The 15,308-nt window shown below is 43.1% G+C and overlaps 1 protein-coding gene across 1 annotated transcript in view; it reads right to left on the bottom strand.

Annotated features, from left to right (window-relative positions):
* Positions 1-15,044, bottom strand: part of ATAT1 (alpha tubulin acetyltransferase 1) — an 86,308-nt gene extending 71,264 nt beyond the window's left edge. Inside the window, exon 1 of the mRNA XM_082264358.1 lies at positions 14,843-15,044. Coding sequence (XP_082120484.1) covers positions 14,843-14,937 — 95 coding nt within the window. The 5' untranslated portion in view covers positions 14,938-15,044. The remainder of the gene's footprint in view (positions 1-14,842) is intronic.
* Positions 15,045-15,308: the final 264 nt, after the last annotated feature.

Here is a 15,308-nt window from a genome sequence, read left to right as displayed (position 1 = left end):
GCTGCCATCTCAGGTGTGGGCAGCTTGAAGCCAGCGCGTCCTCTTCGGCGTCTTCTTCCGCCTTCTTTGGTCCCACGATGCTCTGCGCCGGCCCCGACGTCACTTCCGGGTCGCGCGCGTCATCCCTCCACAGCTTCTGGGCATGCCCAGAAGCTGTTTAGAAGGGGATGACGCGCGCGACCCGGAACTGACGTCGGGGCCGGTGCAGGCGCAATGATTCCTGGGAGCGATGACGTTCAGCTCCCAGGAATCATTGCAGAGCCAGGAAGTGACGACGGGCCGCGGCCGAGGAAGGAGGAAGAAGGAAGTAAGGTAAGTATATTTTCTTCGCTACGAGGTAAGTAAAAAAAAAAATAATATGCGATTATCCATTTCTTTTTCAGGTGACCCGGAGCGAGAAGATGGAGGTAAGTATAAAAATAGGGTGGAACTCCACTTTAAAGAACACAATATATAGGGATATGGGAAATGATTATCATCACTGACGCACACACACACCTACAGGGGTTGAACTGGATGGACTATTGTCTTTATTCAACCTTAACTACTATGTAACTGACAGCTGTGTTAATCAAATAAAAGGACTGGAACAGAAAGTACATTAGTTCATATATTTTCTCCACATCAGGGTAATCATTCATGACATCCCCTGTCCCTAGAGGGGAAAGGAAGGTGTTCATAGAAACCTTGAACTGCTTCTAGTTAGCATGTACTTTGTACTAGTCTTATAAGGCATTTTTCACACAGTTCCATTGACCCATCTTGGACAAATGTAACTATGCATATACTATACCTCCGGGATCCCCTTCAACTCTCCACTTCATTCAATCAGAGAACACTTTTCACTCATTGAGATAATGAAAAGCACTCTGAACAATGCCCGTGCCATGGTCAGCTTTACTAGGTGGATGTTTAGGCCTCATCTGATGCCAGTTTCAGACATAGGGTCCTTCAGTTGGCTCTTTCAGCTGCAGCGGCACACCTGTGTTAGGAAAGCAGCAGGGCAGCCGCTCGGCCCAGGACCCAACAGCAAGTGAAGATCATTGGAACCCATAACAATGTGATAAAAAAAAAATTTTTTTTTCTTTTTTTTTTTAGTAAAGATCCTACATTCCACATTAGTAATCATGCTACAAAAGAGTGCTGTAAATTGCCTCTAGCATTTCTCCTGTTTCTTCTGGCTGGAGGCTGCAATTTTGCTGAAGCCAAGAGCCCATGAACAGCAGTACAGTAAACCCCCCTCCCCCGCGGGTTACGTTCCGGACCCAGCCACGAAAAGTGAAAATCCGCGAAATAGAAAAACCCTATTAAAATGCATTGTAGGCATGTTTTTTTTTACTGTCACTGTACATGTAAAAGCATTTTAAGGTCTTTAAACACGCTTTTAAAACAATAGAAACTCATTTAAACACATAAAAGATACTGAGAGACATAGCAAGAGCTATGGAAAACACAAAAATATTTAATTATAAATTATTTTTATAGTAAAATAACATTACAAAAAAAACCGCAATATACCGGGACCGCAAAAACTGAACCGCGATGGAGCGGGGGGTTTACTGTAAATCATAAAGAGGAACTAAACCCATCAATTTAACGCTTTCAAAAAACAGTTACGTTCCTGGAATGCCAGGATTGCTAACTGTCACATCTGCTTGTGTCCTCAACCAAACTGTCAAACCATCAAATGGCTGGGGTCATAACTGATCACATGTATAGCACCATGGCAGTTGCAGATCAACCAGAATCAGCTTTCTTGGCTGTAAAAAATAGGAGGGTTTAATTCAGCTTTAATGCTGTCAGTAGATTGGCCTCTACAAAAACTCAGCAGTGCCTAAACATGCCTAATATAGAGAGCACCTGAGCATATGCAGAGCGGGATGGGACAGTGTATTACTGGTATAACCAAGAAAGCAAGTCACAAGAAAAGAGGGGACTTTAGATAGGCTTTTGAGAACTGAAAACACATCAGATATAAAAATATATACATTTTATTAATATTACAATATTTAAAAAAAGAAGCATTAAGAGCATAAAATGTACATACCATATAGTACAGAGCTTCAAACAGTACAGATTTTTAGCTACACATCATCAGTCATTTGATGGTTGATTGATCTACACGTTACGCAGGGATCCCGCTTCTTGAGGACCACATAAAATGTACTGTACATAGTTCTGACTATAAAAGAAATGATATCACTGTAGCACTGCCCTCGTAAGGACTGTCAGAATCACACTTTTTTGGCCCCCTGAGTTACCAGCATACAGTTCGTTAGTTCTCCTTCTTTGGCTCGTTTCAATAATCAGTCCAGGGGTATTTTGGTTGGGGATTATGGATAGGAGAAGGGAATAGTAGGATACTCCAAATTAACTATGCACAATGGTTGAGGACTCCTATCTTCAGGTACAGCCAGGCTGTTGAATCACCCTGCTACTATGGGTGAATTTGGATTAAGTCTCTTTTCTAAGATGATTTTGTGGACTAGCAAATATCTTCAGGACACTCTCACTAGCATCCTCTTTCTCTTCACTGCTGACACATGTCCACTGACTATCCTACACGTGGGGTGGCCCCCTTCAGGTCAGGCCCCTTGACACAAGTCCCTGTACTTACGATACTGTGGTCCCAGGGTCTCCAGTGTCTCCCACTCAGTCAGCTCTCCTTAACCTCCTTAAGCTCCTCTCATCCATTCCTCTGGTCCTCAGGACGACCTCCTGCGATCACATGCCACAGCTACAGAGGAGGAGGCAGCCGCCCCCTCCCTCCGGGACTCTGCTCTCCAGCCAAAAACCTTGCAGCACATGTGCTCCTGGCTTTTATACAGTATCCCAGAATGCAGTGAGGCAACCTGCCCCCCGCCAATCCCCAAGACTGTATCAAAGCCTATGCATCCATTCGTCAGGTTTCCTCCCGCTGTCCAACATGCCTCCCTATTGGACCAGTGTGAAACACTCCTCTAGACACAATGAATTGCATACAGAGCACATTGAGCAGACCTTACTAACCAATCCTGCTCTCTGGTAGGCAGAAAACAATATAGATTTACCTGCAGCCCTATGAGCCGGACAGGGCTCAAAATTATACTTTCTCACTAGCACCTACATAGGAGGGTGCTACATCACAATGACAGATAAATAGAACAACTTTGTTTGAAAAGTAACCATTGTCAAATATACAAAACAATATATTTATACATAATTATATCTGCTAGGATAGCTAGCTCAGATAGAAAAAAGGAAAAAATAAAATAAAGCCTGCTGCTATCAATTGGAGTGACAGTCCGTGTGAATTTGATACTGCCTTTGGGTAAGCCTACTTAGGGATGCTGGCTGTTGTTTTGCATATATAGGATGAGGCATATACTGAACAATTTATTTGTCAACTTTAAAAAGGGGATGTTTACTGCACATTGGATTTGGCTGAAAAGCTTGTTGATACCTAGGACGAGTGAATTTTAATTGTTTTCCCACCTCTGCATTTAAAGCCAATTTGAGCGTTACAACACCTTATTTAAACCTCACCAGCTTTCCACCTGGGTAAGATTGCCTGGTTTTGGACTTGGTCACATATCTCTTTTCCCTACAACAATTATATCTTCTATAACTCATATCCCCTTTTTCCTATTATTTATCTTTACTTCGATTATGACTTTTGCAGATTGGCTTTCACATTTCATGTTCCACACATATCTCCCTGGCTTATATAGATGTGGGCAAGTCTCAAGTCTCATGGACCGGTAGGCACAACCCCATCTGGAGACCTTTCTTCCTTTTGAGGATATTGTGATCTATCATCTACCAATACAGGTATTGACGTTTATTAAATTGTTATCCATAGATTTTACTTAGATGCCATTTTTTCCCTTTTTACCATCTGAACTAACCATCCTAGCAGATAAAAATTATATTTAAATATATTATTTTGTATATTTGACAATGGTTACTTTTATAAACAAAGTTGTTTTTTGGATGTGTTTATCTCTCATTGTAAGGCCCCGTTCACACTGGGGCAACGCTACTTCGCCGGGCGACCTCACGCGCACCGCGACCTCGGAGCGGCCGGCACGGACTTCATAACATTGAAGTCAATGCAGGTCGCTATGGGTCGCCCCAAAGAAGCTCCGGACCCTTTTTCTAAGTCGGAGCCACTTGTGTCGCTCCTATTAGAACGGGTCCACAGCTTCTCTGTGGAAGGCGACCTACGGCGACCTGTCAGTCGACCAGGTTGCCTGACAGGTCGCCCCAGTGTGAACGGGGGGGGCTAAGGGTCCATTCACACTAGCGCGACTTGTCAGGCGACTTGGTCACCTGACAAGTCGCGGTCGGTTGCTTGCCATTGAATAGTACAGGACCCGTTCTAATAGGAGCGGCACAAGTCACTCCGACTTAGAAAAAGGGTCCTGTGATACTTTGGGGCGACCTGGAGGCGACTTGCATTGACTTCAATTATATGAAGTCCCTGCAAGTCGCGCCGAGGTCACGGTGCACTTCACAGGTCGCCCCAGCAAGTCGTGTCGCGCCAGTCTGAATGGGCGCTAAAACAATTTATTTTGTAGTTAGAACTATGTACAGTACTCGATTTGTTATATGCTCTTAAACTAATAAAATGTTTTGAACAAGAACTATGTACAGTACATGTTATATTCGGTCCTGAAGAAGCGGGCGTACCAACGAAACACGTAGACCAATCAACCATCAAATGACTGATGATGTAAATACTGGAATATTAATAAAATGTATATAGTTTTTATATCTGATGTGTTTTCAGCTCTCAAAAAGGTATATCTAAAGTCCCCTCTTTTCTTGTGACTTGCTTTTTTGGTTATATCTATGTTTGTGATGATGCCAATGAGAACTTGACTATGCTTTGTAAATGGCATACCCCCACTAATGTACACAACAGTGTACTAATGGATTTTAAACAGTATAGACATTTAGGTTTAGGCCTCTTTCACACAGGCGGACCGTTCAGATCCGCCTGTCAGTTTTTTTTGGCGGATCTGAACGGTCCCCCCATACATCCCTATGGGGCATCGGATGTCAGCAGAGACATGTCCGCTGACACCCGATCCATCAAATCTGGACGGATGGAAACCCTATCGGTCCGTTCCCATCTGATTTTCCCCATAGAGATGCATGGGGAACTGACAGCTGTGTCTCCGCACACAGCGCGGAAACACAGCTGTCATCCTCCTGCTCAGCGGGGGATCAGCGGATAGATCCCCCGCTGAGAAAAACGGAGTCCGTCCAACGGACAGTGTGTGTGAAAGGGGCCTTAAGGTTTTACATAGCTATGCCTGCAACAGAGGCCAGCCTAAAATGATCTAGCAGGACTTCACTTTCTGACTTAAGTTCTACTTTACCATTTAGATTTCCTTTAAAATCGAACATTGAAAAAAAAAGGCATATGGTAGTAATCAAAATAAAAAGGTTCTATAAAAATGTCTTAAGGCCAGAACTGAGGTTTCTTATACAATTCACAATAAACAGACAAAAGCGTCCAAGTAGCTTTCATCCAGTCTATTAAATCAATGTTCTCCATCTTCAGATGAGAGTTCAGCCAGAACTCTCCACGCTAAATAATGACTTGTATTCACGCCTCTCAGACTTCCATCCTGGAGCTTAACTGAATAGTTGGAGATAAAATCTGAGCTTTGTCCATTGTACAGACTGGGCACGCGCTCAGGGGCGCATAGAAAACAAACAGGAAAACTGGAGTGCATGCACACTCAGCATTCATTTTATTGTCCTTTTCATTTGTTTTTCATTCATGTTAAAAACACACATTTTAGTTCTGAAGATTACTTAACACTCCCCATCATACATATATTATGGTTTTGGGAAGAATTTGAAGGAATTAATAAATAGGAATTCAGTCATCACTTGCACTGTAATTATCTATTCCTCTTACAGGCCTATTAGAAAGAATAAGGGCAATAAATAAAAGTAATACAAATATAAAATATAGATAAATAAGGTGTCCTTCCCTCCCTTTTTTATATGCTTTCACTAATAATGAATCTAAGGAAGGATGGCACAAGTATTATATTTGTTGCTTCATATTCCCATGTCTGGACCTTTAGACCATTCACATGGCCAGTTACACACAGCTACTGGAATTCAGTAGCAATAATTAGCAGATTCTTGCAGCTGGAATGACCACGGCATGTGAACAGCAGCATCCGCTCAGCCTATTTAAAGCGGAGCTCCACCCAAAAGGGGAAATTCCACTTTAAGCATTCCTCCCCTTTCCTATGAAACATTTAGCATGTCATTTTTTTTTTTGGAGGGGGGGGGCGGGTACTTAGTTTTGACTTCTGATCAGGCTCCCTTCCTGCAATCTTCTGGGACATGTCACAGAAGATTGCCTGACCATTAAAGAGGTGCAGTGAGACTCAGGCATGCTGTCACAGCCAGGTGCCCACACCTGTAATGCCGGCACCAAAGGGAAGAGAGGGAGAGAACCGAGGGTTCGGGCAGCCACATCACTGGATCCTGGGACAGGTGAATCTGTAATAAAAGTCAGCAGCTACACTTTTTGTAGCTGCTGACTTTAAACACAAAAAGGGCTGGACCTCCACTTAAGACTCCGTTCACACTATGTCGGATCCGACTTCGGGGCGACCTGTGAAGTCGCGTGCAGCGCGACTTCGGCGCGACTTGCACGGACTTCATAAAATGAATGTCTATGCAAGTCGCTCCAGGTCGCCCCGAAGTAGTACAGGACCCTTTTTCTAAGTCGGAGCGACTTGTGTCGCTCCTATTAGAACCGTTCCTGTACTACACTATGGGACGCGACGGACCGCGACTTGTCAGGCTGACAAGTCGCGGTCCAAGTCGGATCAGTGTGAATGGGCTGTTAACCACTTTACGTCTGCTCACAGTAATATTACTGCGGCAGAGTGGCTCGTTATCGTCTGACGACGTAGTACTATGTCGTCAGACACTCCCCCTTCTGGGCGGCGCTTGTGCGCCGCCGGAGGCTCGCTCCCGCTGTTTTCATTCACAGCGGGAGTCGGGCCAGGGGAGGAGCAGCGGCGATCGCCGCTGCTCTTACCCGATCGTCGGGGATCGAGTCTGGAGATCCGCCCGCTGTGTGTAAACACAGCGGGCGGATCTCCATAGTGACAGGGAGTGACAGATCGGACTGTTCAGCATAGCTGGACATCCGATCTGTCCATGACTCACTCAGTCACCTCCCCCCCTACACGTCAGTAAGCACCAGGCATACATTAACCCCTCCCTCTCCAATAAAATTAAACCCTTCCCTGCCAGTGTCATTTTTACAGTAACAGTGCATATATATAGCACTGATTACTGCAGTAATGTCACTGGTACCCCCAAAAGTGTCAAAAATGTCAGTCAAGGGTCCGATCTGTCCGCCGCAATGTCGCAGTCCCGCAAAAAAAAAAAAAAAAAAATCGCAGATCGCCGCCATTACGCGTTAAAAAAAATAACACCAAAAATGACAGAAATCTTTCCCTTTGTTAGTAAACGCAATAACTTTTGCGCAAACCAATCAAAATACGCTTATTGCGATTTTTTTTACCAAACATATGTAGCAGAAAACAAATTGGCCAAACATTTTTAAAAAAATTGGTTTTTACATCTTTTTTGGGGGGAATTTCATATAAAAAAATGTTAAAAATATTGTTATTTTTTTCAAAATAATTGCTCTTTTTTTGTTTATAGCGCAAAAAGTAAAAATCGCACAGGTGATCAAATACCACCAAAAGAAAGCTCTGTTTGTGGGAAAAAAAGGACGTAAATTTCGTTTGGGTACGGCGTTGCACGACCGCGCAATTGTCAGTTGAAGTCGCACAGCGCCGAATCGCAAAAAGTGGCCTGGACGGAAGACAGCAAAATCCTCCGGTGGTAAAGTGGTTAAACTAATGACAGGCTGACAGCAGCTGCCAATGTTTGCATGTAGCTGCACACAGACCAGTTAGCTGCAGTTACAGATGTCTGAGCCTGGATGCAGTCAGCTTATATGAGTAAGGCTTTGTAAGTCAAAAATGCATTAAAATCTTGTTGCTGCACTGGGCTGCCTGGATTTTAACCAATAAAGTATTTGCGGATCAGGTTCCAGCTTTTATGTTTGTATATAAAAAAATAAATAAATAAAAATACATTTAAATTAATTTTAGTGTACACAAACACAATATAATACCCAATTTCTTAATAAAATATAAAAGATGAGGTTGTGTTGAGTAAGTAGATACCAAATATGTCACATCTCATAACTGTGCAAAAAAATTACAGTACCCAAAACTGTCCATAGGTGATGCTTTCAGGTTGTTATATTAGAGTTAATGTATATGTAAACCCTCATTTAAAAAAAAAAAAAAAACAACAACACCATTCATTTTAAAATAGAAATGAAATACAAAACGTTTATGTATATAATATTATAAATTTGAGATGCACCGATACCATACGATTTTTCTCAAGTACTCGCCGATACCCAGGGCAGCCATCAGAAATTTTGGGGCCCCTTACACAGCTTTAGGCCTGGGCCCCTCCGGGCCTGACCACCAACATTTCGCAGGGCCCACCCTCTGGCCGTCCCACCAAATACGCCCACTGGCCATCCCACTGAGTCCTTCAGTGCACCCACTTCTATTTTAACACTCTTCCAACCTAATATATGAAAATGAATCCAAGCCAGCAAAGAGAAAACCCCATATGGTCAGCAAGGAGACATCCCAATCCAGCAAAGAGACAACCTCGTATATTCAGCAAAGAAACATTACAATCCAACAAAGAGACAACCTCATATATTCAGCAAAGAAACATTACAATCCAACAAAGAGACAACCTCATATATTCAGCAATGAGACATTACATTCCAACAAAGAGACGGCCTCATATTTTCAGCAAAGACAGATCCCAATCCAGCAAAGAGACAACCTCAACTTTTCAGCAAAGAGACAGCATAATCCAGCAAAGAGACATTCCTTCAGCTGCATCGGCTTACTCTGCAGCCACCCTGCTTTAGAAATTGTTAGTTACTACAGCAGCAACAACTCGGTCACATTGGTTGGGGCCTCAGGAATGCCCGGGCCCCCTACATGTGTATGGGCTGTCCCCCCCTGATGGCTGCCCTGCCGATACCAAATGACAGTTTTTTTAGGGCTTGCTCACACCATACATGCATGTAAACAGATGGGAAACATATTTTACTTTGGGAGATATTTCACATCCGTTTTCATGCGCATTTCAGAGAGTTTTTAGAGCCTGTTTGCAGTACAATTTGAAAAACAAAGTCCTGTGCAGTTTCAGTCCCGTTCAGCTGCAATTTCTAATCTTATACCCTACAATTCGCATAGAAATCACACCTGAAATCGCATTGCAAACCGGCCCGGAAAGGTACCGTTTTTAGTATAAGAGAATTTGCACAAGCACATGTACTCATGCAAATGATTAGTATCAGCACTGATACAGATACTGGTGCAACCCTATTGTAAATAACTTTTCCCCCCTTTTTTTAGAAGTGATCACATACCTTCTGTTCTCAGCTGCACGATTTGCTCAGAGAACTGGGGGAAGGAGAAACAGCAGCACACTGGTCTCCCCAGGAGGAGTGTGCCAGCACAAGTCTGATCATTGGAGAGCAGGTTAGAGTTCCCAGCACAGCCAAAACACTGACCATGATGTGCTCTCATGCAAAAAATATTCAACAGGGACACAGACAACATGATCTCTCCTGGACTCACTAACTGCAATAATTATTTGCCAAAAACTCTTAGGCTACGTTCACATGTGGGCGTAGCGGTTTGGGGGCAGAATCACTGCGATTCTGCCTACGATCCGGAAATCATTGCGAATTGTGGGACGCCTGTGCGATGCCCGTGATTTGCAATGGCACCCCAAACGCTGTGCGATGTTGCAGCGATTTCCGCCTGCCGAATTGCGGTAACATTGCGCAAACAGAATCGCGGGACGCATGACGCACAAAAGAAGCTCCTGTACCTTTTTTGGGCACCATGCGTCCCGCGATTCTGTTTGCGCAATGTTACCGCGATTCGGCAGGCGGAAATCGCTGCAACATCGCACAGCGTATGGGGTGCCATTGCACAGGCGTCCCGCAATTTGCAATGATTTCCAGATCGCAGGCAGAATCGCAGTGATTCTGCCCACAAACCGCTACGCCCACATGTGAACGTAGCCTAAGAGTTTTTGGCAAATAATTATTGCAGTTAGTGAGTCCAGGAGAGATCATGTTGTTCGTGTCCCCGTTAAATATTTTTCGCATGAGAGCACATCGTGGTTAGTGTTTTGGCTGTGCTGGGAACTCTAACCTGCTCTCCAATGATCAGACTTGTGCTAACACACTCCCCCTGGGGAGACCAGTGTGCTGCTGTTGCTGTTTGCAATGATTTCCGGATCGCGGGCAGAATCGCAGGGATTCTGCCCGCGATCTGCTGTGCCCACATGTGAACGTAGCCTTAGTGCTGAAACACTTCTTTGCCATATGATGCCTTATGCAGTAATGCATTACTGTTTATCGTGGTGTACTATATCAGAGCTGTGTAAATGGCCTTTAGCTACACCACAGAGATGGCAAAGGAATGGAGGAAAATATGTGAATGGAAGGATATTCACAGCATCCTAGCCAGATGGAGATCTCCTTTCATAAACTTGAAAATCACCAAGCACAAAGAGATGGCATAGGCCTACATTCCTATAGGCGAGCCATTTTTCAACCATCCAGATAGGTTATTGGCAAAGCAGGTAGTTCTATAGAGGGCGCACCAACTATTTACTTATTACAGGCATTCATATATGGTATGTTCCCATCAGTTCCTGCCCTCAAAGAACTTACAATAAAAGCTCCCTATCCCTACACAAACAAACACAGATTTAGACAGGAGCCAGTGAACTTTCAGCATGTCTTTGGAGTATGGGAGGAATCCCACGCAAACACAGGGAGAATATGCAAACTCTATGGAGATGGTGAAATTCTACTGTATGTAAAGGTCACTTAGCCCCTGTTCACATTGGAGCAACTTGACAAGTTGCATCCTATTGCCGGCAAGATGACTGTTCAAATCGGGCAACGACTTTGCGTTACCGCATCAATTTGAAAATTGATTTTAGGTGCAACTTCAATAGCATGGAGCCGCACAGATGTCCTAGAAGTCACGCTGAGATGCGGCTTTGAAATCATGCAATTTTAAAAAGTTGGGTAAAAATTAAAAAACACATTAGGTAGGACACTTTTGGATAAGGCGATCTGGGTACCACAATGGTATCATAATTTTTCTACAAACACAAGATTATTGACGTTGATTGTAATTAGAATTTGGGATACGCTTTATAGACAAGCAAAATAGGAATATAATTCACCATTAACACCGCTCCCGGGAACAAATTATTTTTTAACGGGGAAAGAAACACTAGTTGAAGAATGGTTAAAAGATAAAAAACAAAAAGCACAAATAAAGGATGTTATGAAAGGTGGAGAAATATGCATAATTCAGGAATTAAGGTGTAAAAGGGATCTAGTGATGATTAATGAATGGCGATATTACCAGTTCAAACATACAGCTGCAAGAAAAAGTATGTGAACCCTTTGGAATGATATGGATTTCTGCACATATTGGTCAGAAAATGTGATCAGATCATCATCCAAGTCACAACAATAGACAATCACAGTCTGCTTAAACTAATAACACACAAAGAATGAAATGTTGCCATGTTTTTATTGAACACACCATGTAAACATTCACAGTGCAGGTGGAAAAAGTATGTGAACCCCTAGACTAATGACATCTCCAAGAGCTAATTGGAGTGAGATGTCAGCCAACTGGAGTCCAATCAATGAGATGAGATTGGAGGTGTTGGTTACAATTGCCCTGCCCTATAAAAAACACACCAGTTCTGGGTTTGATTTTCACAAGAAGCATTGCCTGATGTGAATGATGCCTTGCACAAAAGAGCTTTCAGAAGACCTATGATTAAGAATTGTTGACTTGCATAAAGCTGGAAAGGGTTATAAAAGTATCTCCAAAAGCCTTGCTGTTCATCAGTCCACGGTAAGACAAATTGTCTATAAATGGAGAAAGTTCAGCACTGCTGCTACTCTCCCTAGGAGTGGCCATCCTGTAACGATGACTGCAAGAGCACAGCTCAGACTGCTCAATGAGGTGAAGAAGAATCCTAGAGTGTCAGCTAAAGACTTACAAAAGTTACTGGCAAATGCTAACATCCCTGTTAGCGAATCTACAATACGTAAAACACTAAACAAGAATGGATTTCATGGGAGGATACCACAGAGGAAGCCACTGCTGTCCAAACAAAACATTGCTGCACTTTTACAGTTTGCACAAGAGCACCTGGATGTTCCACAGCAGTACTGGCAAAATATTCTGTGGACAGATGAAACCAAAATTGAGTTGTTTGGAAGAAACACACAACACTATGTGTGGCGAAAAAGAGGCACAGCACACCAACATCAAAACCTCATCCCAACTGTGAAGTATGATGGTGGGGGCATCATGGTTTGGGGCTGCTTTGCTGCATCAGGACCTGGACAGATTGCTATCATTGAAGGAAAAATGAATTCCCAAGTTTATCAAGACATTTTGCAGTAGAACTTAAGGCTATCTATCTACCAGCTGAAGCTCAACAGAAGATGGGTGTTGCAACAGGACAATGACCCAAAGCATAGAAGTAAATCAACAACAGAATGGCTTAAACAGAAGAAAATACGCCTTCTGAAGTGGCCCAGTCAGAGTCCTGACCTCAACCCGATTGAGATGCTGTGGCATGACCTCAAGAAAGCGATTCACACCAGACATCCCAAGAATATTGCTGAACTGAAACAGTTCTGTAAAGAGGAATGGTCAAGAATTACTCCTGACCGTTGTGCACGTCTGATCGGCAACTACAGGAAACGTTTGGTTGAAGTTATTGCTGCCAAAGGAGGTTCAACCAGTTATTAAATCCAAGGGTTCACATACTTTTTCCACCTGCACTGTGAATGTTTACATGGTGTGTTCAATAAAAACATGGCAACATTTCATTCTTTGTGTGTTATTAGTTCAAGCAGACCGTGATTGTCTATTGTTGTGACTTAGATGATGATCAGATCACATTTTATGACCAATGTGTGCAGAAATCCATATCATTCCAAAGGGTTCACATACTTTTTCTTGCAGCTGTACTTCTATACAAGATATTTGGGGGGGGCATAAGTCGATACAGTATGGGGGAGATGTGCTGAAGAAGGGTTATAAGTGGGGGCTGTGGTATGTGGGGGGGGGGGTAGATTATGTCTATACAGGATGTGGGTGCTGTGATATATATAGGTTGTCATCTATACAGGATAAGGGACTATGGTATGTAGGAGGGTTAGAATAAGTGTTTACAGGATGGCGGTGCTGTGGTGAATAGAGGGTCATGTCTGTACAGGATGAGGGGGGCTGAAGTATACAGGATGGGTCATATGTCTATACAGGATGGAGACTGTAATATATAGGGGGTCAGGTGTGCAGTGCGCTATCTACCCTATTGTCATGGCATTGAGCTGGGCACCATGGAAACTGGAGAGAATGTATTGATGGTATTTGAATCTTGTATTGGCAGAGGGGAGTATTCTGAGTTGTGCATCCGTAAAAGGTACACATCGGGGCTACATAAGAGAAGGGGTTTTGTTGTTAAAAATAATGTTTTGTTGGTGAAAAAAAAAAAAAAAAACCTGGCTCCTAACTTTTTTAGCTGGCGCCTAGATTCAAAGCAAATTTGTCAAGCCCTGCTTTATCCCATTATTTTGCAAATCTATGTACACTAAAAACTGTATGATTGAATTGGTTCTGATATCGCTGTTTTACTAACCTGACAGCTTATTATTCCAAATAGGAAACCTTAATTTTGTTTGCAAATATAAAGATTCTAACTACCAGCAAGAACAAGTCCTTCAATTTAAAGAACCCCTGTCATTTCAGATCCATTATGTGGGCATCCAATCACCTGCTGCCGCCATGTCCCTCACCTTGTTGTGTCACTGACGCATCGCCAGCTGTCCTATTAAAGTGAGGCCCCGTTCACACTCAGGGCAGCCATCAGAAAATTTGGGGCCCCTTACAATGCTTTAGGCCTGGGCCCCCCAGGCTTGACCACCAACATTCTCCAGGGCCTCACACCTCTGCCATCTCCTGACCCTGCTGGGTGGCTGGGCCCTTCAGGATGCCCGGGCCCCATACATGTGTATGGGCTGTCCCCCCCTGATGGCAGCCCTGTTCACACTAGTGCGACCTAAGATTTGCACAATTTCAACTAGACTTGAAGCAATGCCTGTGTAATCTTAAGATCTATGGACCTTAAAAAAAACACATTAAAGTCGTACCATAGTAGTGCAAGGACTACTTTGAAGTCACTGCGACTCGAAGTCACTCAGATATAAATGGTACTCATTGGAAATCATGGAATATGACTTGTCATGCGACTTTGCAGTCCAAAGTCGCACAAGTGTGAAAAGGGACCTGAATGGGACTGTGGGAAAGTCAACAGCGGGTCAGAGGAAAAGCCGCTGGGGGACAGAGATGACAGTTGCTCTTTAAAAATTATGATTTAAATCGAGTTGATTTAAATCAAGCCTTTTTACTAGTGATTTAACTCAAAATCAAATCCACCCTGGCCATGCATAAAGCACCAGTTGTTAACATGCTCTGCAGTAATGTGTGTTTAACTCCATGTTACCACAACCCATAGGCGTGAAGCCAGACATAAAATATCTATAAAAATATGAATGAATATAACATGCACTGAAATGGGGAATTTAATTTTTAACACCTCCGCTGGCACCACCTCCCTGCAGCCGCCCAGTTCTACCTACCTGGAGATGAGCGGTCGGCGCGCAGGGATGAGACTGCTATCCAGCTTAGTGACCGGGTCCAAGAAGATCTTGTGCACGTCAAAATCAAACTCCATGTTGACCAAAGTGCGATAAAGTGTGCGCTAAGATGCGTGTACAATTGTGTGTCAGTTGACGCTCATAGGCGAATATGGTATTCATTCACATTCCATCACCGCCAGCATATCCTTCTTATACCCAGCTCTTCACACCTTTCCAGTACAAGAAGACATAATAAACATTTTATATATCATCTGTGCAATATTTATATTTCTCTTTTATATATCATCTGTGCAATATTTATATTCCTCTTTTATATATCATCTGTGCAATATTTATATTCCTCTTTTATATATCACCTGTGCAATATTTATATTCCTCTTTTATATATCACCTGTGCAATATTTATATTCCTCTTTTATATATCATCTGTGCAATATTTATATTT

Source organism: Pelophylax lessonae (genome assembly GCF_965119305.1).
Source record: "Pelophylax lessonae genome assembly, chromosome: 7".
Classification (NCBI taxonomy): Eukaryota; Metazoa; Chordata; class Amphibia; order Anura; family Ranidae; genus Pelophylax; species Pelophylax lessonae.
This window is presented reverse-complemented; position numbering and strand designations above follow the sequence as displayed.